Here is a 26826-nt window from a genome sequence, read left to right on the forward strand (position 1 = left end):
ATACCAGCAAATTCTGGAAGCAAACATCACACCGTCTGATATAAAAAAAAGCTGAAGATGAAAAGAGGATGGCTTCTACAACAGGATAATGATCCTAAACACACCTCAAAATACACAATGGACTACCTCAAGATGCGCAAGCTGAAGGTTTTGCCATGGCCCTCACAGTCTCCCGACCTAAACACCATCGGGAATCTGTGGATAGACCACAAAAGAGCAGTGCATGCACGGCAGCCCAAGAATCTCGCATAACTAGAATTCTTTTGCAAGGAAGAATGGGTGAAAATCCCCCAAACAAGAATTGAAAGACTCTTAGCTGGCTACAGAAAGAGTTTACAAGCTGTGATACTTGCCAAAGGGGGTGTTACTAAGTACTGACCATGCAGGGTGCCCAAACGTTTGTTTCGAGCTGTTTTCCTTTTTTGTTATTTTGAAACTGTAAAAGATGGAAATTTAAAAAAAGTTTTCTTGCTTGAAATATTAAAGAAATGTGTCATCTTTAACTTTATGCCTTTTGGAAATCAGTATATCTTTTACTCGCTTAGCTATTCACAGTAACAGAAATTTTGGCCACTGGTGCCCAAACTTTTGCATACCACTGTACATAGAGCTCAGTACCAGCTCCATGCACGTTGGGAATGTATGTGCACTCTTCAAGGATTTATCTTTAGCATCAAAATTCAAAGAAAGACTAACTGTCATTAGCGTTGATTACTTAACTAGGTTACTTAAATAACTAACACTAAAGGACAATTACCATCTATACCCAGGCATAGTATTAAGGTGAGAGGGGAGCAGTTTAAAATCTGAGGGGCGCACTCCACGTGGAGAGTTGTAGTTACACGCAAAGAGCTGCCAGAGGAAGTGACAAACACGATTACAGTACTTTAAAGGCATATGGACAGGTACTTGAAAACGAAAGGAGCAGGGGGATTAGGACGGGACAGGAAGGAAGCAGGGGGATCAGGACAGGACGGGACGGGAAAGGAGCGGGGGGATCAGGACAGGACGGGACGGGAAAGGAGCGGGGGGATCAGGACAGGACGGGACGGGAAAGGAGCGGGGGGATCGGGACAGGACGGGACGGGAAAGGAGCGGGGGGATCAGGACAGGACAGGACGGGACGGGACGGGAAAGGAGCGGGGGGGATCAGGACAGGACGGGACGGGAAAGGAGCGGGGGGGATCAGGACAGGACGGGACGGGACGGGAAAGGAGCGGGGGGATCAGGACAGGACGGGACGGGAAAGGAGCGGGGGGGGATCAGGACGGGACGGGAAAGGAGCGGGGGGATCAGGACAGGACGGGACGGGAAAGGAGCGGGGGGATCAGGACAGGACGGGACGGGACGGGAAAGGAGCGGGGGGATCAGGACAGGACGGGACGGGAAAGGAGCGGGGGGGATCAGGACAGGACGGGACGGGAAAGGAGCGGGGGGATCAGGACGGGACGGGAAAGGAGCGGGGGGATCAGGACAGGACGGGACGGGAAAGGAGCGGGGGGATCAGGACAGGACGGGACGGGAAAGGAGCGGGGGGATCAGGACAGGACGGGACGGGAAAGGAGCGGGGGGATCAGGACAGGACGGGACGGGAAAGGAGCGGGGGGATCAGGACAGGACGGGACGGGAAAGGAGCGGGGGGGGGATCAGGACGGGACGGGACGGGAAAGGAGCGGGGGGGGATCAGGACGGGACGGGAAAGGAGCGGGGGGGATCAGGACAGGACGGGACGGGAAAGGAGCGGGGGGATCAGGACAGGACGGGACGGGAAAGGAGCGGGGGGGGATCAGGACGGGACAGGAAAGGAGCGGGGGGATCAGGACAGGACGGGAGAGGAGCGGGGGGATTAGGACAGGACGGGACGGGAAAGGAGCGGGGGGATCAGGACAGGACGGGACGGGAAAGGAGTGGGGGGATCAGGACAGGACGGGACGGGAAAGGAGCGGGGGGGGATCAGGACGGGACGGGAAAGGAGCGGGGGGGGATCAGGACAGGACGGGACGGGAAAGGAGCGGGGGGGGATCAGGACAGGACGGGACGGGAAAGGAGCAGGGGGATCAGGACAGGACGGGACGGGAAAGGAGCAGGGGGATCAGGACAGGACGGGACGGGAAAGGAGCGGGGGGGGATCAGGACGGGGCGGGAAAGGAGCGGGGGGGGATCAGGACAGGACGGGACGGGAAAGGAGCGGGGGGATCAGGACAGGACGGGACGGGAAAGGAGCGGGGGGATCAGGACAGGACGGGACGGGAAAGGAGCGGGGGGATCAGGACAGGACGGGACGGGAAAGGAGCGGGGGGATCAGGACAGGACAGGACGGGACGGGAAAGGAGCGGGGGGATCAGGACAGGACGGGACGGGAAAGGAGCGGGGGGGATCAGGACAGGACGGGACGGGAAAGGAGCGGGGGGATCAGGTCAGGACGGGACGGGAAAGGAGCGGGGGGATCAGGACAGGACAGGAGAGGAGCAGGGGGATTAGGACAGGACAGGAGAGGAGCAAGGGGATTAGGACAGGACAGGAGAGGAGCAGGGGGATTAGGACAGGACAGGAGAGGAGCAGGGGGATTAGGACAGGACAGGAGAGGAGCAGGGGGATTAGGATAGAACAGCAGAGGAGCAGGGGGATTAGGATAGATCAGCAGAGGAGCAGGGGGATTAGGACAGGACAGGAAAGAAGCAGGGGGATTAGGATAGGACAGGAATGGAGCAGTGGGATTTTGGATAGGACAGGAAAGGAGCAGGGGGATTAGAATAGGACAGGAGAGGAGCAGGGGGATGAGGGCAAATGGATATCACGGTCAGCATGAGCAAGTCGAGCTCAACAACTTATTTCTGTGCTGTACAGTTCTGGGACTCATATCAAAGCTAAAGTCAAATTAAATTTATTATCTAAGCACGCATATGTCACCATGTACCCCTTGAGATTCATTTTCTTGCAGGCATTCACAGGAAAATAAAGAAATACAATAAAATTTACAAGAAACCGTACATAAAATCTGACTAACATCCAATGGTCAAAAGAAGACAAATTGTGCAAATAGAAAACTAATACTGAGAACACGAGTTGCAAAGAGTCCTTGAATTGAATCTTTAGGTTAAACAATCAGTTCAGAGTTGAAGTGAGTGAAGTTATCCACACCGGTTCAGGAGCCTGATGGTTGTGGGGTAATAAGTGTTCTTGAACTTATTGGTGTGGGACCCAAGGCTTCTGTACCTCCTGCCTGATAATCGCAGCAAGGAGAGAGTACAGCCTGGTGGGGTTCTTGATGATGGATGCCGCTTTCTTGTGGCAGTGCTCCATGGTGGTGGAGTGGACTTTGCTTGTGTGTCTGTAAGCACTCGAGCCAGTTATCACCTATACTCACCTGTACTCACGACCCATTCAGAAGTGAGCAAGATAGCTGCATGTACCTATTCCTGTGGGTGGAGAACATGCCAGGATCGATTACATTGTACCTCAATTGGCACTGACTGCTAATGTTCACACATAAATATCCAACTGGGCAAAATTATTGTAAATTCAGCCCTGTAATCATTTACCACTTTTCAGAAAGGATTAAAGCACCAGCTTAAGGCTGGATAGAAGACAGTACTCCAATTTGTATTTAATGTTGTTTCAACAGAACTAGAGATTTAATGGCTCCTACAGGTCAATCTGATAATGAGATAAGCATTCATATTTTGAAAAAAAAACATTGGAACTAAGTTTCAAGATTGTTTAACTCAGCAGGCCAGGTGGCGTCAATGATAAAAACAGTCGACATTTCAGACTGAGACACTTCTTCAGGACCTGATGACGGTTCTCACCCCAAAACATCCACTGTTTACTCTTTTCCATAGATGCTGCCTGGCCTGCTGAGTTCCTCCAGCATTTTGTGTGTGTTGCTTGGATTTTCAGCATCTGCAGATTTTGTCTTGTTCAAGATTGTTTGATGTCACTTCCAGTACACAAGTGCAAAGGAGAACAAAATAATTATTACTCCAGATACGACACAGCACAAAAAAAACTCAAGATAAAGAACACAATAATTATAAATGCATATATTGATTGAATGTCCATTAAGTGAGGCTAGGTGCAGGAATGTTTGTACATAAAGTGACTCTGTCAGGAAATGATAAAGTAGTAGTGGCGGGGTAGTCCTGCAAAGTCATGGTAGTTACTGCCTTGTTCTAAAACTAAGCTTAGTAACAACTGTTACGAGAATACACATAAAATTAAGATGTTTGCTGGCCTGGGCTAGCATCGGTGGCATCAGCAGTTGGTCTGCCACCTGCCCTCAGGGGAAGGAGAGATAAGGAACAATGGAGCAGCGTCTGGAGATGTGTAATGAAGGAACGGGGGAGAGAGAGCTGTCTGGAGCGGCTCCCCCCTTTGAACCCTGAACTGTTTGAAGTGATGGACAGGCGATACCCCAGCAGGGGGATAAAAAGGGGACAGGTTCGCTAAGACAGCGACACACGCCACCCGAGGTAACGAGACCCTGGAAGCGGTGCGCCTCTCACGAGTGGGTGAGAAGCATCAGACAACGACAAGGGTGGAAAGGTACGATCAGCGGGAACCCGGTGTGTGTCCGCCCTTGCCTGGGTGCCGGGTTCACTGCAGAGGATCGACCGCATCTGGAGGAGGGGTCACAGTCGGTGACCTCAGGTGACATCACCAAGGACCCGCCCAAAAGCTGTTTGTGAGCCATCTCGCTGGTCTGTGAGTGAAGCAGTGTTCTGAATGATCAGTTGTTCCTATTCTATCTCTCTCTCCCCCCACGTTGTCCCTCGCCATGGCAACGATTACTGCGAACTGAACTGGACTGAACTTTGAGTCATTTTGAAATTTGGTCATTTACCCCCTAGACAACGATAGAGCTTGATTGATGCTGTTATCTTAATTCTGTGCACATGTGTGGTTATCATTGTTGAATTGTTGCAGTTATTATCCTTTCGATTACTGTGTTGCTTGTTTCTTTAATAAAACTTTCTTAGTTCTAGTACTCCAGACTCCAACTGAGTGATCCATTTCTGCTGGTTTGGCAACCCAGTTACGGGGTACGTAACATAAGTGGGGTTCTCGTCCGCAATTTTGAACGCTAAATTTGGGACGGAGTAAATTGATTGGGTTAAAATTCCCAAAAGAAAGAAAAGACAAACAGCAGAAATGGAGGCTGAGGAATTTATAAAGGCGCCGACCTTGGAGGCATTAGAGGATGCCAGGAAATCGGAATTGATAGCTGTGGCCAAACGGGTGAATCTTGCTAAGGTGAAGTCGACAATGAGGAGAGAGGAGATACACAGAGCTATTGTAGAGCACTATGTATCTAAAGGTGTGTTTCCCCAAGGTGAGCTGGGGGAGGTGTCTGTTGAAAAACCTGCTGGAGACGCAGTACAGGTACAGCTTGAAAAACTGAGGCTCGAGCACGAGTTCCGGGTACAGCAGTTAGAACACGAAGAGAAGCAGTTAGAAAGGCAGGAGAGACAGTTAGAAAGGCAGGAGAGAGAGTTAGAAAGGCGGGAGAAAGAGAAAGAGGTAGAAAGGCAAGAGAGAGAAAGACAGTTGGAGAGAGAAGATAGAGAGAGGGACAGACAGTTGGAGAGAGAGGAGAAACAGAGGGAAAGGGAATTTGAGCTGGAGAAGTTAAAGATAAGGGCCGAGCAGGGGCTCGTGCCGAACCAAGGTGGAGGGTTCCGGGCGACCCAGGAGGTAAGGCTGGTTCCCCCTTTTGACGATACCGACGTGGATCGGTACTTTCTCCACTTCGAAAAGGTGGCTATAAGTCAGGAATGGCCGAGGGATAAGTGGGTTGTCTTACTTCAGAGTGTACTGAAAGGGAAGGCCCAACAAGCTTACTCCGCTTTATCCGCGGAAGATGCCCAGAAGTATGAGGTGGTGAAGGAGGCCATCCTCAGGATTTATGAGTTGGTCCCGGAGGCATACCGGCAGAGGTTCCGGAATGCGAGGAAGCAGTGGGACCGCACGTATTTGGAGTTTGCTCGTGAGATGCAAACATATTGTGAGCGTTGGTGCGCCTCGAAGGGGGTAGAGGGGGATTATGACAGACTGCTGCAGCTGATCCTGATTGAGCAGTTTAAAGGTTGTGTCCCTGAGGGTATGAGACCCTACCTCGATGAGAAAGAGGCAGCCACGTTAGCCGCAACTGCTAAGTTAGCGGATGAGTATGCGTTGACGCATAAAATGAAGTTTGCCCCGAGTAAAGGCTACCAGAAGGGTAGTCAAGACGGCGGGGAGAGTCCGCCGGAAAAGTCAGAAAGTAAGCCGGGGACTAGTGAAAAGGATAAGGTAGACCGGGAGCAGCCTGGTAGGAAGTCTCCTGGGGTCGTCTGTTATAATTGTGGGAAAGCCGGACACTTTGCGTCCAGGTGCTTTGCCCCAAGGAAGGAGACGGGGAAAGGAAAAGCGGAAATTTTGAATGGCTGTATTGAGCTGTTAAGCGAACCGCTAGGGAAGGACAGGTCTGAAAAAGTCCAGGAAGGGCGCGAGAGGTTTATCTCGGCCGGACTGGTGTCAGTGAAAAAGAGGTTAAAACCAGTTCCAGTGCGGATCTGGAGAGACACGGGAGCGTGTCAGTCACTAATACTGAAGAGTGTATTAGAGTTTAGCTCAGAGACCCAGACTGGGGAGGTAGAGGTCAAAGGTGTTGGGGAAGGGACAGAGTCAGTCCCTTTGCACCAGATACATTTACAGAGCAACCTGGTCTCTGGACTAGTCACGATCGGAGTGAGGTCCGAATTACCGATGAAAGACGTGGAAGTCTTGCTCGGTAATGACATCGCCGGAGGAATCGTGTTCCCAGTCGTGAGATTGACAGGTCAGCCTGCCAGCATGGAGGCCCCGCCCGCGATGGTGAATTTGGCTGAAACATTCCTGCCAACCTTGTTTGAGACAGGGTGTAGTGAGATAAGAGGTAGTGAGGGAGCTGGGACGGACGTAGCAGTAGCCAGGAAAGAATTTGTGCAGACGCAGGAGCGAGACGAGGGGCTGATGGTTTTTGCCGAGACCGCTCTCTCTGACACAGCCTTGACAAGCTATTGTGCGGAGGAGGAAGTGTTAAGGAAGAAAGGGAAATCAAGTACGGTACCCGCAGATGAGGAATGGGGGGTGGTGCAAAAGAGTTATGGGGATGAGGTTTTTAACATGGCCCACGAGGTACCCCCCGGTGGACATTTTGCGGTGCTGGAGGAAACAGTTGGTGGAATCATGAAAGAGATTTACCGGCTGCCCAGGGGGAAAAATGATATTGATCATGACCGACGCGAACTGAGACGGTCACCGGCTTTTGATATGCTAACAAACCTAGTCGGTGTTAGCGTGGAAATCAATGAAGCTAGGGGCCCCCTGATAAGAGAAAAAAAACCATTTTGAAAAGATTAGGATGGGATCAGTCAGATGGGAGAAGGCTATTGTTTTGGCCAGGTCTACTGATAAGGTCTCTCCCTTAATCCCCGAAGGAGTAATTAAACGACTCGCACCCATGTGTTTGATTGTCCCGAGGAAATGCAAAGAACTGGGACGTTGGGTGATTGTGGTTACAATAGGGCAGCCAAGTAAACAACACCCATATTTTTCGAGTAATTCAGTGACTAAAGGGCTGATGAACACAGAGGTGTGTATTGGCAATTTAACACGGCTGTCTGAAGCCAGTTTGATAGTGAACCTTGAAAAAAATGAATTCGGCCACACGAAGGTCACTTACCTGGGAATTGTGGTGGCACAGGGGCAGCTGGCAGCGATGCAAGCTACAGTGCAGGCTATCGCTGACCTCCCAACCCCGACAGACAAGAGGGCCCTCAGAAGGCTCTTGGAGATGGTGGGGTACTGCAGGAAGTTTTGCAATAACTCTGCGGTCAATACCCGTCCCCCTCCTACTAAGCCCTTGCGAGAGAAAATTGAGTCGGAATGGGACGACCCTTGTTGTTGTGGTCCGGGACAAAACCAAATGAGAGGTTACATTGGTCGCAATTCATCAGTGTTTTTGGCCACTATGAAGTTTGCTGAGTTGGAGCCTGGTCTAAGGGATTATTAATAACACGTGTAAAAGGAACAGAAAATGTGATGACTGTCTGTCAAGGTGTTGACAGCTTCAAATTCTCTGTATTAGCTAAATAACTGTTAAAGATGTATATTGTGTATGTATCAGATAATGTAGTCATGTTTGTAATTTTTACCTCCCGGTAAAAATCCTTAAAGGGGGGAAGTGTTACGAGAATACACATAAAATTAAGATGTTTGCTGGCCTGGGCTAGCATCGGTGGCATCAGCAGTTGGTCTGCCACCTGCCCTCAGGGGAAGGAGAGATAAGGAACAATGGAGCAGCGTCTGGAGATGTGTAATGAAGGAACGGGGGAGAGAGAGCTGTCTGGAGCGGCTCCCCCCTTTGAACCCTGAACTGTTTGAAGTGATGGACAGGCGATACCCCAGCAGGGGGATAAAAAGGGGACAGGTTCGCTAAGACAGCGACACACGCCACCCGAGGTAACGAGACCCTGGAAGCGGTGCGCCTCTCACGAGTGGGTGAGAAGCATCAGACAACGACAAGGGTGGAAAGGTACGATCAGCGGGAACCCGGTGTGTGTCCGCCCTTGCCTGGGTGCCGGGTTCACTGCAGAGGATCGACCGCATCTGGAGGAGGGGTCACAGTCGGTGACCTCAGGTGACATCACCAAGGACCCGCCCAAAAGCTGTTTGTGAGCCATCTCGCTGGTCTGTGAGTGAAGCAGTGTTCTGAATGATCAGTTGTTCCTATTCTATCTCTCTCTCCCCCCACGTTGTCCCTCGCCATGGCAACGATTACTGCGAACTGAACTGGACTGAACTTTGAGTCATTTTGAAATTTGGTCATTTACCCCCTAGACAACGATAGAGCTTGATTGATGCTGTTATCTTAATTCTGTGCACATGTGTGGTTATCATTGTTGAATTGTTGCAGTTATTATCCTTTCGATTACTGTGTTGCTTGTTTCTTTAATAAAACTTTCTTAGTTCTAGTACTCCAGACTCCAACTGAGTGATCCATTTCTGCTGGTTTGGCAACCCAGTTACGGGGTACGTAACACAACATATTACCAAAATAAATTAACATACATACTTTTTACAATTTAATATTTAAAAATTAGATGGAGAAAATAATTTCTCTGGTTTGCAGAAATCATGCCAATGCAAAGTTATTTGCAATTAATTCATGAAAAGAAACTGCCTAGAGTAACACACATCAAAGTTGCTGGTGAACGCAGCAGGCCAGGCAGCATCTCTAGGAAGGGGTACAGTCGACGTTTCAGGCCGAGCCCCTCGATGAAGGGTCTCGGCCTGAAACATCGACTGTACCTCTTCCTAGAGATGCTGCCTGGCCTGCTGCGTTCACCTGCAACTTTGATGTGTGTTGCTTGAATTTCCAGCATCTGCAGAATTCCTCGTGTTTGCCTAGAGTAACATGTTTACTCAATAAATGTCAAATACATGCATTAAATGCAATTAGATGCTTGAAAGCTACCAAGTGACAGCAAAACACACTCACAAACAATCTTTTGAGGCACCATTCTTTCATCCATTTGCAGTCTGTTCTCCATGAAGGCTACTCCGAGCCTACTAAAATCATCCACGTTTGTTTCAGCAATTAGCTTGTAGTGATCTCCAAGTAAGCATGCCAATGGTGTGCACACATCAGTATATTTTAAAATCTACAAGAAAGAAGATTGTAATAAGATAGAATTTTAAACAACCGCCACATTCAGTCAAATATAACATGACCACTTTCTGTCATTTGCATTTGCACTAATGTCTTCAAGTCTTATTCATTATCAGTGAGAGACCATTGGGCTTCAATAAAGAGAAATAGCATGCATCTTATATTTATGCCCATATTGAATGCCAAGAAGAATAAACAGCAGGAAGCTGGTTACTAGCATTGAGAGTATTAGAACAACTTGAGAGAGTAAACTATCAGTATTGAATAAGGAATGTATGTACCTGAACCACTCCTGTGCCATTCCCCACCCCCCACAGTGCTCAATTCACCAAACTTTCAAAAAAAATGTACCTACAGTCACTTTAAATAATAAAATTAGTAACATAATAATAATATATTATTGATTTAACTTCAACACTCAAGGTTAGAGAATTCCTAAAGTTCACCACCTTCTGAAATTCAATATGCTCATTTTAATGAAGCAAATTTCAAACCTTACTTTTAAAAGACCATAAGACACAGAAGCAGAATTAGGTCATTCAGCCTATCAAATCTGCTCTGCTATTTCGTCATGGCTAATTTATTATCCCTTTTAATCCTATTCTCCTGCCTTCTCCCAATAACCTTTGCTGCCATTACTAATCAAGCTCTGCTTTAAATATACCCAATGACTCAGCCTACACAGCCATCTGTGGCAATAAATTCCACAGACTCACCATCCTCTGGCGAAAGAAATTTCTCCTCATCTCCATTGTACAAGGAAGTCCTTGTATTCTGAGGCTGTGCCTCACTATAGGAAACATCCTCTGAACATCCACACTATCTAAGCCTTTCCATATTTAATAGGTTTCATTGAGATCCCTTTTATTCTTCTAAGCTTCAACAAGTACAGGCCCAGAATCTTCAAGTGCTCCCCATACGTTAACCCTTTCATTCCCCGGATCATTCTCATGAGCCTCCTCAGGACCATCTCCAATGCTAGTACATCCTTTCTTAGATAAAGGGTCTAAAATTGCTCATAATACTCCAAATGCAGCCTGACCAATGATGTATAAAGCCTTCTTTGCTTTTATATTCTTTGAAAGAATGCTAACATTACATTTGCCTTTCTTACCATTGACTCAGCCTGCAAGTTAACCTTTAGGAAATCCTACACAAGGACTCCCAAGTGCCCTTGCACCTCTGATTTTTGAATTTGCTCCCCACTTAGAAAATAGCCTAAGCCTTTATTACCTCTACCAAAGTTCATGGCCACACACTTCCCTACACTATATTCCATCTGCCATTCCTTCGCCTATTCTCCTAATCCTTCTGAAGACACCCTGCTTCCTCAACACTATGTGCCCCTCCAACTATCTTCGTATCATCCGCAAATCTGGCCACAAAGCCATCAATTCCATCATCCAGATCACTGACAACAAGAAGCAGTCCCACCACCAGAACATCACTAGTCTCTAGCAGCCAATCAGAAAAGGCCCCCTTTATTCCCTTCATGATTGAGATTTTCCAATCAGCATTATAACTTCTTTTTTTAAGAAAATGATTTGCTTACCTTTTCAGAACAAACAGAGATAGGACCAAAACTGACATTTTCCAGTGCAGCTTCTATCAGAAAAGTTACTTGCTTCCCACACTGAGCATGTCCAGAGTTAGCTATGTTGGGCTCGAGTAGAGACCATTTACTCAAGTCATCATAAAGCTGAAAAGTTGGTACAAGAAAATAAAACAAATTTAAAAGCTTTCAACTTCTATTGCAATATTTATAGTTGGCTCAAAACAAATAACTCAAGATTATATATGAAAATCAGAAAATATTGAAAACGCCTATGTAAAGCAGATAATCAATGAAAACCTAAAAAGCCAAGTATTTAATGGAACACTAAGTGTGCCACTATGATATATCTCTTCAACATATTGCTTCTTTCTGTTTAATTTTGAGCAAGACCAGCATATATTCCCCATCCCAGAATGCTCTTGAGAAGATAACTTTGAATCACCACTTAGTGGTGAAGGTGCTTGTCAGATGGAACTCCAGGATTTAGCATCAGTGGTATATTACTAAGTTTGAATGATAAAGGTTAGAGGAAACCTGCAGGTGGTGGCATCACCTTGCATACAGTGCCCTTGTTCTTCCAAACAGCAGAGTTTGTTAACTTGAAAAGTGCCATTGCAGGGGTCTTTATAAATAGCTGCATTGCATTTTGCAGATTGTATACATTACAGTCCCAAGGGTACTGGGGGCGAAATAAGTAGATGTTTTTGATGGGTGGACTAGGTGCCAAACAAAGAGAAGGAAGTTGTCAAGCTTCTTCATTGCTCCTGGAGCTATACTCATCCATCTTTGTGGGAACGTTCCAGTTCAACCTTAAAACATGTGCTTTGTAATTTGTGGAAAGACTTTGGGGAGTCAGGTGGCAAATCAGCCACTGAAGTAAACCACAAGGTACAGGTGCAGAATTAAGCCATTTGGCCCATTGAGTCTTTGCTGCCATTCAGTTATCCCCCTCAACCCTATTTCTCCCCGTAACCTTTGACATCATGACCAATCAAGAAGCTATCACCCTCTGCTTTAAATATTCCCAAAGGCATGGCCTCCACAGCCACCTATGCCATTGAATTCCACATAATCACCATCCTCTGGCTAAATAAATTCCTCATCTCTATTCTAAAGGGACATCTTTCTATTCTGAAGCTGTGCCCTCTGGTCCTAGGCTCTCCCACTATTGAAAGTATCCTCTCCATGTCCACTCTATCTAGACTTTTCAATATTCCGCAGGTTTCAATAAGATCCTCCCTCATTTTTCTAAACTTTAGTGAGTGGAAGCCCAGAGCAATCAAACGCTCGTCATACATTAAGTACCCCCACCATCTAATCATTCTAACACAGCCTTTCTCAACCTTTTCACCCTGGAGGAACCCTTGAAATAATCTTCAGGTCTCAGGGAACCCCTGCATAAAAGTTATTATATCTACAGCTCACAGTATATTAGCATGATCAGTAAGTTGTAGATATTATAATCCAAAAGTAATTGTCAAAGCTCTTTTGAGTAGAGAATTAATTTTTAGCCAACCTTTCTTGGGGGGGGGGGGGGTAAAAAACAGGTAGTTAAGCCTAACAGGAACTCACCAGGTCAGGCAGTATCTATGGAAAAGTACAGTCGACGTTTCAGGCCGAGACGGCAGTTGTACTTTTTCCATAGATGCTGCCTGGCCTGCTGAGTTCCTCCAGCATTTTGTGTGTGTTGCTCAGATTTCCAGCATCTGCAGACTTTCTTCAGTTAAGCTGGGCTTGCCTTTCTTGAAATTAATCTTTCTTTCCCTTTCATAAATTTTAAAAACTCATAAGGAAAACATAATAAATTTCTGTTAAATAACTGGCTTAAGCCAAAATGGGATTTATTTTTTCTAAAGGTAGGCTCAGTAGGTTTAATTTAAATAAAGGTTGTGAATTGATTTTTATTAATGCTATTTACAACATGAAAATTTATTGACAATGTTGTAAAGTTACTGAAAATCATAAGCCACAGCGATATGAATAAAAATACAGCCTAAAACAGAATTTTATACAAGACTTTGAAAAAAGTCTTACTAAGTGATATGATCAGGCTCAAATATAGGTCTACCATTTGAAACCTGTGCTTGTTTTTTGCTGCACAAATACTCAGTTCTGGGTCAAACTTAAGATAAGCATACACGGATTTCACCTTCAACTGAAACGAGATGATTTCTATCCTTGCTCCTGATGCTTGTTAAACAAGAAAAAGCTTGTTCACACATGTAATAAGTTGAAAACTGCAGCAAAATGCTCATTGCTTTCCTATGAATAGCAGGATACTCTTCCTTCACAAAAATCCAAAACTTGTCCAGGGGTATGTCAGCAAATCTCATCTTGAGTTCATGATCAGACTACAGCTCACAAAAGTCTTGCCTCTTCTCTCAAAGTCATGTTCTCAGGGTGAGCAGAAGATTCAGAGAAAGGTTCCCTCACCCAGTCATACAAGTGTGTTGAATGGAAGAAAAAATACAGTTCAGTTTTGTTCTGCAGTTCTCCCAGGTGGTTTTTAATAAGACTCGAATCTTTCTGATATCCTTTCTCATTCTCACTCCAAAGCAGCAGTGGAAACAATTCACCTTTTGCAACATTTACAACAGCAAAGAGGCAGGCCAGCAGCTGTGTCGCAGTGCATAAAAATTCCTTCTTTAAAATGAAAATTTCCCTCCAATTTTCTATTATATTGGTAGAGTTTATTTACTTCCATAAGTTAGTAGGCAGCGCGCAAGGGGAAATTGGGGGAGGTAATTCGGGAGGGAGAGACTCACGTCACAGCCCAAGTTTGGCGAGTCCATTCAATGCTCGGAAAATGCACTTCACACTCATCAGCCTACCAACCTCCCCTCCCTGGAACACAGTGCTCAGCAATTATCAATGGCCTCCCCTAACTCACGTCAAAAACTAAGAATGCACTCAACCAAATAAACACGGTCCTACTGCGCACTGCCACACTGGGCTGAGAGACCGCTAACAAGGTTGCCAACAAGGCTGCCCAGTGCCCACTGCTCACCATTGCAAGCACTAGCATCAGGCAAAGTTAAAAAAAAATGTCTTCTTTTAAATCACGATCTCTTGCGGAACCACAAGCAACTTCTTTTGGAATCCCGGTTGAGAAACCCTTAACAGCGACCAATTATGTAACTAGCTCTGTTAAGTGTCTGACCATCTGTCATCTCCAAGATGTTGCACTGAGAGAAATTGAAAAATTACAAAGGTGATCGTTAGATTCTTCCTGCTATGGATGACCATTCCCGGAGAAGTAGCAGGTAACGCTTTCGGGTGCTGAAAGCTTCCTGTACTTTACAGGCAGAGACTAGTTCATTAGTACATAAAATATAGCACAGTACAGCAGAGTACAGACCTTTTGGCCCATAATGTTATGCCAACCTTTTAGCTATCTGAGGATGCAAATGAAATTGTACAGACATCAGCATCTATCTCCATTGCTAGCTTTATGGTGGAGGAAAATTCATTAATGAAATAGCTTAAGGTAATTAGGCTTTGGACATATTTTGACAACACCATACTAAGATGTCAACCAAAATGTCATGCCTGCACTGACAGGACATCTTAGCGGGCTCAGCAAGCAAGGGGATTATGAATAAAGGTCATAAATGAGAATGATGATGTTAAGTTTATACTACAGACCTCCCAATAACCAGTGGAAGCTGGAGGACATAGCCTGGAAAAACAAGCGTAATTTATTCCCGTTCTGACGTGTCAGTCCATGGCCTTCTCTTGATGAGGCCACCCTCAGGATGAAGGAGCAACACTTTACATTCCCTCTGGGTAGCCTCCAATCTGATGGCATGAATATCTATTTCTCTTTCCGGTGAAAATATTTTGCTGTCCCCTCTCCCCTTATGCACTCTGGCCCCTTGCCACTTCTCACCTGCCTAACCTCCCCTGGGTCCCCTCCTCCATCCCTTTCTCCTCTCCTATCAGGTTCCTACCTCTTCAATCCTTTACCTTTCCCACTCACCTGGCTTCACCCATCACCTTTTAGCTATCCTCCTTCCCCTCCCCGTCTTCCTCCTTCCTTCCGAGTCTGGAAGGAGGGCCTCTGCCCAAAATGTTGACTTGTTTATTCATTTCCATAGATGCTGCCTGACCTGCTGAGTTTATCTAGCATTTTGTGTGTGTTATTTATTGTAGTGTTTTTAACTTGCCCTATATTGACTTCGACTTCCTTTGCGCCAATGGCTTTAATGAGGCAACATCTGTTAGGTGCATCCAGGAGGGTTTCCTTATATAGTATATTGATAGTCCAACTGGGGATAGGGTAGTACTAACCTTATTTTAGGGAACGAGCCTTGTCAAGTGATCAAAGTTTCAGCAGGGGAGCATTTTGGAAACAGTGACCATTAATTCCATGAATTATAAAATTAGGTTAAGAACAGTCCCTGAATTAAAGAACTAAACTGGAGGAAGGCTAAGTATGGTAGTATTGTAACTGATTTTTAATTAGCTGATTGTTAACTCATGAAAGGGGAAGAAGAGCAAATTTGCTTCAGTCTACATTAGGGGAATTGGCAGTGGAGAAAACCTTAAATTCCTACGCATTAAGATAGCAGATGATCTGTCCGAGGCCCAGAATTTAAATACAATCATAAGGAAGGCATTCCAACATCTTTACTTTCTTGGAACATTAAGGAGGCTCAGCATGTCAAGTTCAAGTTTAGTTATCACTCAACCATACATGAATATAGCCAAACAAAACAGAGTCCCTCCAGGGTCAAAGGTGCAAAACATATTACCAACAGCACACAGCATCTAGCGTGAAAACATATAGTCACAAAAAAAAATAGCCCAAGTCCCTGAAATGGCATGACCTTTGGAATGATGGTGCATGGGATGTTGCCCTGGTCCAGCTTGTTCTTCCACCGAGCGAACACCAGGGTGCAGCACCGACAGGAGTGGACCAGCCCACAACCCAGCACAGGCCACAATGTGCCCACAAAGGTCTCTGCTCTCTCCCATACCAACAGGTGACCCTGCAACTTGAGGTCCTAGTCCCCACCAGAACGCAGCTCCACCTCACCCAGTCTCACCAATGAGCCAGACTTGCAGTATTCTACATTACCAATATCCAACAAGATCTTGTGATCCACAAGAAAAAAGTCCAAGATAATCACTTGCACTTTTTTTTTGGACTGCACACCGCCTCAGCGCAACAAGTCCAGACAACACAATACACAATAAGTCCAGCTCCATCACTGTCAAGCAACTCGCTGATGGGGTAGACCAGGTAGTACATGATAACCAGCAGTGTCTTGCTATTGTAGATGACGAACACTCTAACAAACCAATAGACAGACTGCTGAAAGTATCCTGACTGTTGAGTCATGATCTGATATGACAATTCAAAGAAGCAGGAATGCAATAAGCTTCAGAGAGTAGTGAACTCAGCCTATAAGCATCACTGGCACATCCTTCCTCATCATTGGTCTTATATTAGCCAGGGTGTGAAAGGTTATGGGGAAAAAGCAGGAGAATGAGGTTGAGAGGAAAATGGATCAGCCATGATGAAACAGCAGAATGGGCCAAATAGCCCAGTTCTGTTTCTGTGCCTTACACTGTTATTGGTAGTATCCACATTAAGGCAACATCTATCATCAAAGATCCCCACCAAGTAAGCCATGCCATATTCTTGCAGCCACCATCCTGCAGGATGTATGAAGCCCCACACCACCAAGTTCAAGAATAACTACTTCCCTTTAACCATTTAGTCCTTGAACCAATCTGCACATCCCTAATCACTATCCCAGTATAGCAACGCTTTGACGACTGTCTGTTTTTTTGGTCTCATGGTGCTTTCTCATAAGAAGTGTGCATAATTTATGTTTTTGTTTTTCTTGTGAATGTATCTTTCTAATGCTATGAGCCTGTGATGCTGCTGCAAGGTTTTCAGTGCAGCTGTAGTTGGGATTATAACAATAAACTCTATTTTGACTTTGAATAGGTACGGATTGGAGAAAGGAAATGGTTGCTGCTGATGGTTGGCAATCTGACATGTGAGAGTCCTATAAAGGCTAGCTGTTTAGAGTTAAGGGCCAGCACGTTCCTCTGAGGATGAAAGATAACAGATGGCAAGGACTGCAAACCTCCGATGCTGAGGGATATTGTAAATTTAGTCAAAAAGGAAAGAAAATATAAAAGTGTGCTTCGGAGACCCTTGCATCATAATAAATGAATAGGAGATGAGAATTTATAAGTATTTATCAGAAAGGTCAAGCCCAGTTATCTTTCCCTTGTAATCTGGAGGAGTTCAAAGACAAGTTATTATTAATGTACATATATGTGTGGCGCCTGGCCAAGTGGTTAAAGTGACGGTCTAATGATCTGAAGGTCGCTAGTTCGAGCCTCAGCTGAGGCAGTGTTGTGTCCTTGAGCAAGGCACTTAACCACACATTGCTCTGCGACGACACCGGTGCCAAGCCATATGGGTCCTAATGCCCTTCCCTTGGACAACATCGGTGGCATGGAGAGGGCAGACTCGCAGTATGGGTAACTGCCGATCTTCCATACAACCTTGCCCAGGCCTCAGTCATCATCAAAAAATCGATGGACAGCCGAAGACATATGTAATCATATTCAGCCCTGAGATTCATTTTCTTGCAGGCATACTCAATAAATCTAGTAACCATAATGGAATCAGTGAACGACCACACTCAACAGGGCAGACAACCAGCACACAAAAGTCAACAAACTGGAGGGAAAAAATAATATACTAGTAAGGAATAAATATTAAGAATTTGAGATGAAGAGTTCTTGAAAGTGAGGCAATAGATTGTGGAAACAATTCAGCAAGTGAAGTTATCCCCTCTGGTTCAGGAGCCTGACGGTTGAGAGGTAATAGCTGTTCCTTATACCAGTGCCTAAGCAGAATAATGTGAGCTGCCTTAATGACTATCGCCCGGTAGCACTCACACCTACAGAGATGAAATGCTTTGACTAGACTGACTCCTGCCTCAGCAAGGACCTGATATTCTGATTGGTTGCCGGTTACTAGTGATGTTCCGCAGGGATCAGTGTTGGGGCCGCTTCTTTTTTACAAAGTATATTGATGATTTAGATTATGGATTAAATGGTTTTGTGGCTAAGTTTGCAGATGACACCAAGATAGGTGGAGGGGCAGGAAGTGTTGAAGAATCAGAAAGGCTGCAGAGAGACTTGGTCAGTTTAGGAGAGAGGGCAAAGAAATGGCAGATGAGATACAATGTTGAGAAATGTATGGTTGTACATTTTGGAAGAAGAAATAATCGGGCAGATTATTATTTAGATGGGGAGAAAATTCGAAAATCAGAACTGCAAAGGGACTTGGGGTCCTCGTACAGGATACCCTAAAGGTTAACCACCAGGTTGGATCGGCAGTAAGGAAAGCGAATGCTATGTTGGCATTCATTTCAAGAGGAATAGCGTACAAGAGTAAGGAGATGTTGATGAGGCTCTATGGGGCACTGGTGAGACCTCATTTGGAATACTGTGTGCAGTTTTGGGCCCCCTACCAAAGAAGGGATGTACTCATGTTGGAGAGAGTTCAGAGAAGATTTATGAGGATGATTCCTGGAATGCAGGGGCTAACATATGAGGAGCGTTTGTCAGCTCTTGGACTGTATTCATTAGAGTATAGAAGAATGAGAGGGGATCTCATAGAAACATTTCGAATGTTGAAAGGGTTGGACAGAATAGATGTGGAAAGGCTGTTTCACTTGGTGGGCAAGTCCAGGACAAAAGGCCAGAGTCTTAGCATTAGAGGGTACCCATTTAAAACAGAGATGAGGAGAAATTTTTTTAGCCAGAGGGTCGTGGATTTATGGAATTCGTTGTTACATACAGCTGTGGAGGCCCGATCATTAACAGTGTTTAAGGAGGAGATTGATAGGTATCTAATTAGTCAGGGTATCAAGGGATATGGGGAAAAAGCCAGAAATTGGAAGTAGATGGGAGAATAGTTTAGCTCATGGTGGAGTGGCAGAGCAGGCTTGATGGGCCGAATGGCCTTTGCTCCTTTGTCTTGTGATCTTGTGACAAGAGGTCCAATTAAAAGCCTGATAACAATGCAACAGAAGCTGTCCTTGAGCCGGGTAATATGTACTTCCAGGCTTTTGTATCTTCCGCCTGCTAGGAGAGGGGGGTGAGCGGAGACCATGATTATGCTGGCTGCTTTACTGAGGCAATGGGAGGCACAGACAGAGTCCATAAAGGGGAGGCACAAAGTATACATTTGTATTGAAGGCAAAGCGGAGAACATGCACTAGGTTGATTTCAGGGGCATGGACTTAAAGTGATTGATACACAGAGATGAAATGAGCTTGCATTCTTTGTACTTTAATAGATTGATCTTACAGAAGCATACAAGACTCCAAGGAAAATCAACAGGATATTCTTGCTGGTTGCCCAGAATTTGGGGTGGGGTGGGGTGGGGGGAAATGAATTTTTCAGGGGGTGGAATAAATTCTTCAGAATAAAAGAATGCTCATTTAAGTCATTTAGGAGGCATTTATTTCAAAAGATTTTGACTGGGGACTTCTGCCAAAAGTTGTGGTTGACAGTGATTAGAACAAATGAAGAAGTAGCATTGAAGCAAAGGCTTGATCAATCATGATCTCATTTAATGGTGATACAGTCAAATGGCCGATTGTACGTTAACTCAAGCAGGAGTAGCCCCATTTTTTTTTAAATCACTAGATTTTAACAACTAAAGTGCTTGTATAGTATTTTTAATTTTTTTTAAAACTGTGGCAGAAACATTGAATTGCTACTTTAATATTTTTTTCAAAAACTTGGCCTGCTTACCCAACTTAGCACTTACAACATTCATTTTTCAGCTGTGCCTTGGTTCGGGATGGCTTGCCTGATCCTGTTGGGGCCTGCACCTTTGTAAGGTTTCCTCAATTACTGCTGAGATAGCACTTATGAAAAATTCAACATTAGATTCCACAGATACCCAGTGAATGTCAGCAATGAGTAAAGTCAGCAAGTTCCTGTGCATTTTTATAAATTACCATAAATCATGGATACTGGTCGATACAAGTGTTAACTGATACTGCATTCTAAGTATAAAATAAACAATTGCGCATACAGGAAATATGAGACAAATGCACAAGATATTATCCGTTTCCAAAATCAACATTTGCAAACTCAGTGCTTCAGGCATAATCCTTCATCAGCGTGAGAGTGTCAGAATGTTTCTTTCATTGTTACAGAAGGGCATTGATAGAATTACTAAGTGTTTTTGCACCATTTTGTTTCTGGAAAATAAAATTAAGTGTGGCCATTACAGAAAAACTTATCAAAGAAACAATGGGATTTACACTATTTTCAAAATTTGAAATCTGACTTACAAGCCAGGTACATGATTTCTATATCCTTATAATGAAAATGGTAAATGGAGCATATGTGATTATGCTTTAGGTCAGGCAGAATTACAATTAAAGACCAAGTCCGATACAACCGATTATATTTTCAAATACCTTTACATCTTAACAAAACATTAATTTTCTATGCAAGAAATGGCACTCAAAATAAATGAACATTTATTGGAAAAATAATTTGCCACATATCAATTTATTAAAACTACTAACATTACTACTTCACTAGGGCCTCCATTCACAGAACTAATATGGTTGGCTATGTACATACATATACATATATATTAAGTTGACTAAGCATTCTTGTTCTATTTAAATAGTTATGGGTTACATGTAAAAATACATGAATTGCATATGTCATCACACTACCACGTGGTACATGGGCACCTTGCTTAAAGTAAACACGAAGTTGGCCCGCATTTCAGACTCCTGTGATTTCCTTTGAATTAGTTAAGTGTCTTAAAGTTATAAAACATGACAATGATCACCAATTACAAGTAGGATTTCCTTTTGACAGCTTTCCCCCAGCATTTCCTACTTATTGTATATAAACCCGCAAATCAAAAACTGCTCTGAAGGGTATTTAAGATGCTCCCTCCCAAATGACCACATCTTTATTGCATTGAGGTTCAAATCAATTTAATTTTAATCTACAATTATCCACTGTCATTTGAAAATGTCTCACAAACTGACATAGCTCCAAATTATTAAACTTCTGGTTTAAGATGGAAGCACAGCAACAACTTGTTGGTCACAAAAACAAACAGAACTCTAAATTACTGTATTATTAACCACACTTTCTCCTCAGAAATGATCACTGCCTGTAAATTCTCTTCAAATTTGAGCTTTTGAACCTCCCCCCCCCCCCCGTACAACCAGACATTTTTGCAGTGTGAAATGAAGTCTCGAAGGTGCGGTGAGTATGGGACAAATTGAGGCAGTGAGGCCCAGCTCAGCGAACTGGGAATGAGCCAATGAGCAGACTTGGGAGGTGACTGAATGCAGCAGAACCGAGCAGAGTAGGGGCAGAGGAGCCCAGGACTGGGTCCGACAGAAAAGAACGACATGAGGTTTGGCCAATCTAAGTACCAGGTTAGACTGAAAAGATCAGGGTGATGGGGCCAGAGGCGAGTGATGCAAGGTTTGTTTTTCTCTGTGTTGAACTGAGGCTGTGACCTGCAACTAACAGGCTCCTGGATCGGCTGCAATGATAACTGGCTTCATGGCTATGGACTTATTTTCGTGAACTTCAGTTGTGAATGTTATCTGCTTACTTTTGTTGCTTGCCCAATTCCTCCCTCTCCCCCAATTCCCACCCCCCACTGGGTGCTTGACAGTCTTTTTTAAACTGGGGTCCATTGGGTTTCTTTGTTTTGTGAATGCCTGCAAGGGTACAAATCTCAAGGTTGTATATAGTATACATGCTTTGATAATACAAGCATTTTGAATTTTGAACTTCTGCAGCTCCCTTTCAACTGTGATTTAAGGGGAAATGTCACAACGCATCAAGAGCCATATTCTGAGCTCAAAAAGGGAGATAGAGCTCAAGTAGCTTTGTCAAGGCCCATCCATTCCATGCAGCTTCTTGAAATATTTGGATTATTTAATTACTTTCAGAAATACAGAACATCCTATTGGAGAAATTTGAATAAGTGCATGGATGAGGTATGGAGCACTATGGAAAGCTATGGGACTTACCAGAATAGTTCAGCACAGACTAAATGGGCTAAAGGGCCTGTTTCTGCATTGCAGCGCTCTGTGAGTAACAGCTCAATGAAAAGTGTGCTTGCTGATGTTTTCCCAATTCACAATAAAGACAGGTTTTTGTAATAAAGCTCAAAAGAATTATTTTAAGCACCTTCCTAGTCCAAATGATCATTCATGACCTTCAGTACATTATGGTCCTGTTAGCCGTATACACCTGCAATTGGTCACAGTACCCAATCTCCCTTTGAGTTTGAAAGAGGTGACACAATATTCAGCATTGTCCTGCCATTCTCGATAGAACTAAAGACAAGAAGAAAAAAAAATCAGCTGTGTGTCAATATCAGCTGGCCTGCACAAATCTCTTAATCCACATCTATTCCCAACCATGTGTTCAGAAGTATGTGTAGTCAGGCTTGTAAACTCCATTTTCAACTTCAGACACAATTAGTTCTTTCAAGTTCAGAGGGAGATTGGATACTGTGATCAATTAAGATGCATTACAAGAAATAAAATAATATTTCAATGGGAAAATGTTAAACAAAGCCTCGATATTCAGTTCAACAGATTAGCGGGACAAATCACCACAGAGGACGCAGACTCCAGCCTCAGTATCACGGAGAGAGGAGCCCCCAGTCTATCTTGGGCAGTGTTTAAATTGTCGGGACAGTGGATCATACCTCACATTAGGATGAGGTCCCAGCCGTGGTGAATTGTTCCGGGCCTAGAACACACTGCACAACAATTCACTTCAGGCCTAGATTTCACCGCCGAAGAAGCCGTTCTTGACCTCTCCAAATTGGCTTGATGTTTACAGCGATCCAGCCTCGCATCCGGCTTAGTCGGACAGGCATCGGGTGGAATTCCTCTGTCTCGGCTTCTCCTCCCCAAATCATTCGCTCCAACCAGCACAGCTCTAACTCCAAGTATAAATGCACACCACATCTGCCTGGCCAAAAGAGCTAGAGCACAATGTTCAGTGTCAATCTGACAAGGCTCATGTTTCATTTCTCCAAATCTTAACACCAATCTTCATCAAATCTATAAGATTTGGGTTTGTAGTTGATCCCCTGTCCTCTACCTTACTAAATTGTAGCAGCACATTATCATGATATTTTCCTCTCCCTGCAACATATTGATATATTGAAAAATTATCAAAAATGAATATTTTGATGTTTTATATTTGTCAATATATTGACCAATAAATACAACAATCAGTAAGTTAAATTAGTACACATACAAGTTTATTAACATTCAATCGTACACCACCAAATAAAACAACGTCCCTCTAGACCAAGGTGCACAACACAATACATATAACTCATATGCAACACATAGTAATATTACCACAAATAATTTAATAAATAACACAAAATATTCCAGAAGAGTATTTAGAAATGTCAATCTTCTGGAACAGCCAATTCATGTCGGCTATCACCGACGCTTGTACCCAGAGTCTGTCAGAAAGAAATACTGCTGTGTTTTAATTCAGTACACCTCCAGTCATGAAAAGAACAGGAAAGTATAGAAAAATTCAAAGCTCGTTATTGAAGTACCCACATTTGTAACAAGGTGGATAAATGTGAAACACAAATAAAAATAAATGGACACAAAATAGTAGACATTAATATACATACAGTACTTGATAAGTGACCAAAGCTACTAACTATACCTTCCAGAACACTCAACTTTAATAAAGGGGTGAATGCAAAAGTCAAGAGTGGAAAGATCCAGGCTCAAACAATGAAGTTGATTTGATTAAGGTGGCATCATTTATATGCATTAGGAATCTGCTGCTGTGTGTTGGTGCAACATATTCTAAAGAATATAATTGTAAAGAATAATATTGTTTATTATTTGTTTTTTGGTACAGTGTTTGCACAATTCGTTGTCTTTTGCATGTTGGTTGTTTGTGTGTAGTTTTTCACAGGTTTTATTGTGTTTCTGTATTTTCTTTGAATGCTCACAAGAAAATGAATCTCAGGGTAATACATGTACTTTGATAATAAATTTACTTTGAGAATAAAGAACAACAAAAAATAAAGTTAGAGGATAAAGCACGGATATGAAGTAAAATATGCATAAATACCAGCACATACTTACAATGCAAAACAGCATTATAAAAAGTGGTTTAATGTGCTTACAATTCAGTCCAGTGACTGAGGTAATAAAGAGAGGGGTCTGGTGGGGGGAGGGGGGAGAGAGGATAACTAGAATGGTTGATCAGATTAACTGCCTTGGGGGAGGTGACTGTTAAGACAGCATGAAGTTAAAAAACATGAAAGGCCAAAAATTAAACTAAGTTTTATATAGACTTGAAAACAGTAATGGTATAAACCAAACTGCAAATTAAGAAAGGCGTGGATATTACAAGGATTATACAATATTCAATGGATTAGTCCATCATATAGAGGGGATTCATTTATTCAGTGCAGAAGTTGACTTTCTGATCAGCAAGTTCAGGAATCAACAGTTTCATTATGTAACCAGAAAGTGATCACAATATGATGAATTTTGTATTAAAAGTGATTCAGTTTAATCTGAAATCACAGTCTTAAATCTGAATAAAATAAACAAGAAAAATATGAGACACAATCTGGTTACGGTAGATTGGGAAACAATGTTATCAAATCCAGGCAATCGTCCTGAAGACTTGTGTTCCAGAAATTGCTGCACCATTAGCCAAGCTGTTCCAGTACAGCTACAACACTGACCTCGACCCAGCAATGTGGAAAATTGCCCAGGTATGCCCTGTACACAAGAAACAGGACCAATCCAACCCAGCCAATTACTGCCCTATCAGCCTACTCTCAATCATCAGCAAAGTAATGGAAGGGTCATCAACAGTGCTATCATGCAGCACCTACTTGGCAATAACCTTCTTACGGATGCCCCAGTTTGGGTTCCGTCAAGGTCACTCACCTCCTGACCGCATCACCTCCTTGGTCCAAACATGGAACAAAGAGCTAAATACCAGAGGTCAGGTGAGAGTGATAGTCCTTGACATCAAGGCAGCATTTGACTAAGTATGGCATCAAGGTGTCCTAGCTAAAATGGAGTCAATGAGAATTAGGGGGAAACCACCCCTGCCCCCGCTGGTTGGAATCATACCTGACACAAAGGAAGATGGTTGTGGTGGTTGGAGGTCAATCATCTCATCCTCAGGACATCACTACAGGAGTTCCTTGGGGAAATGTCCTAGGACCAACGATCTTCAGCTGCTTCATCTATGACCTTCCCTTCCATCATAAGGTCAGAAGTGGGGATGGTCGCAGATGACTGCACTATGTTCTGCACCATTTGTGACTCCTCAGATGGTGAGGCAGTTCATACCCAAATACAGCAGGACCTGGACAATATCCGGGCTTGGGCTGACCAGTGGCAAGTAGCATTTGAGTCACGCAAATGTCAGACAATGACCATCTCCAACAAGACAGGCTCTAACCATCGTCCCTTCACATTCACCATCACTGAATCCCTGACTACCAGCATCCTGGGGGTTACCATTGATAGGACACTGAACTGGTCTAGCCATATAAATACTGTGGTTAACAGAGCAGGTCAAAGGCTAGGAATCCTGCAGCGTGTAACGCACCTCCTGACTCCCCAAAGCCTGTCCATCATCTACAAGGCTCAGGTCAGGAATACTCGCCACTCCCCTGCATGAGTGCAGCTCCATCAACAATCAAGAAGCCTGACATCATCTAGTTATAACGCTGCCAACTTGATTGGCACCCCTTCTACAAGAATCCAATCCCTCCACCATCGAAGAACAGTTGCAGAAGTGGGGATGTATCCAGTTGGGGGGTACTATCTACAAGATGCACTGCAACAACACACCCAAGTTTCTAAAGCTACACCTTCCAGACCCCGACCACTACCATCTAAAAAGAAAAGATCAGCAGATACCTGGGAACACCACCACTTGGAAATCCCCCTCCAAGTCAATCACCACCCTAATTTGGAAACATATCGCCGTTCCTCCATTGCCACTGGATTAAAATCATGGAATTCCCTCCCTGCCAGCACAGTGGGTGTACCTACACCTCAGGGACAGTAGCGGTTCAGGAAGGCAGCTCATCACCAGCTTCTCAAGGGTAACTAGGGATAGGCAATAAATGCTGGCATAGCAGGCAACGCCCACACCTGTAAATGAAAAATAAACTACATATGGTTACTTTTTAAAGAATTATTAGAATTTACAAGCAACGATCACTAAATCAGTAGAGTTGAATATTTTTCCCATTGCTGCTATACAGTCAATAATACAATACCACACAAAAACTGTAGTTAGGGGTGTCCAGAAAATAGATTCGAGAACCGAAGGGTGTGAATCAAACATCATAGGTACACCCAATGGAGCTGGGATAGAACACGACAAACTGCACAAAATAGCTTGCAAAGGAAACCTCAAGGTAAGAGGCAATGCATGTTTAAGTCAGCATATTAATACAATAGTTGAAGAAACAAAATATAATCATATCATGGACAGACAGATGAAC

The 26826-nt window shown here is 44.1% G+C and overlaps 1 protein-coding gene across 2 annotated transcripts in view; it reads right to left on the reverse strand.

Moving 5' to 3' along the window:
- Positions 1–26826, reverse strand: part of hlcs (holocarboxylase synthetase (biotin-(proprionyl-CoA-carboxylase (ATP-hydrolysing)) ligase)) — a 254168-nt gene that overhangs the window by 143447 nt on the left and 83895 nt on the right. For both annotated transcript variants that reach the window (XM_063050341.1, XM_063050340.1), the window contains 2 exons: positions 11247–11393; positions 9524–9686 (listed from right to left, as the gene is read on the reverse strand). In XM_063050341.1, coding sequence (XP_062906411.1) covers positions 9524–9686; positions 11247–11393 — 310 coding nt within the window. The remainder of the gene's footprint in view (positions 1–9523; positions 9687–11246; positions 11394–26826) is intronic.

This window comes from Mobula hypostoma, chromosome 6, assembly GCF_963921235.1.
Source record: "Mobula hypostoma chromosome 6, sMobHyp1.1, whole genome shotgun sequence".
In the NCBI taxonomy this organism is placed as follows: Eukaryota; Metazoa; Chordata; class Chondrichthyes; order Myliobatiformes; family Myliobatidae; genus Mobula; species Mobula hypostoma.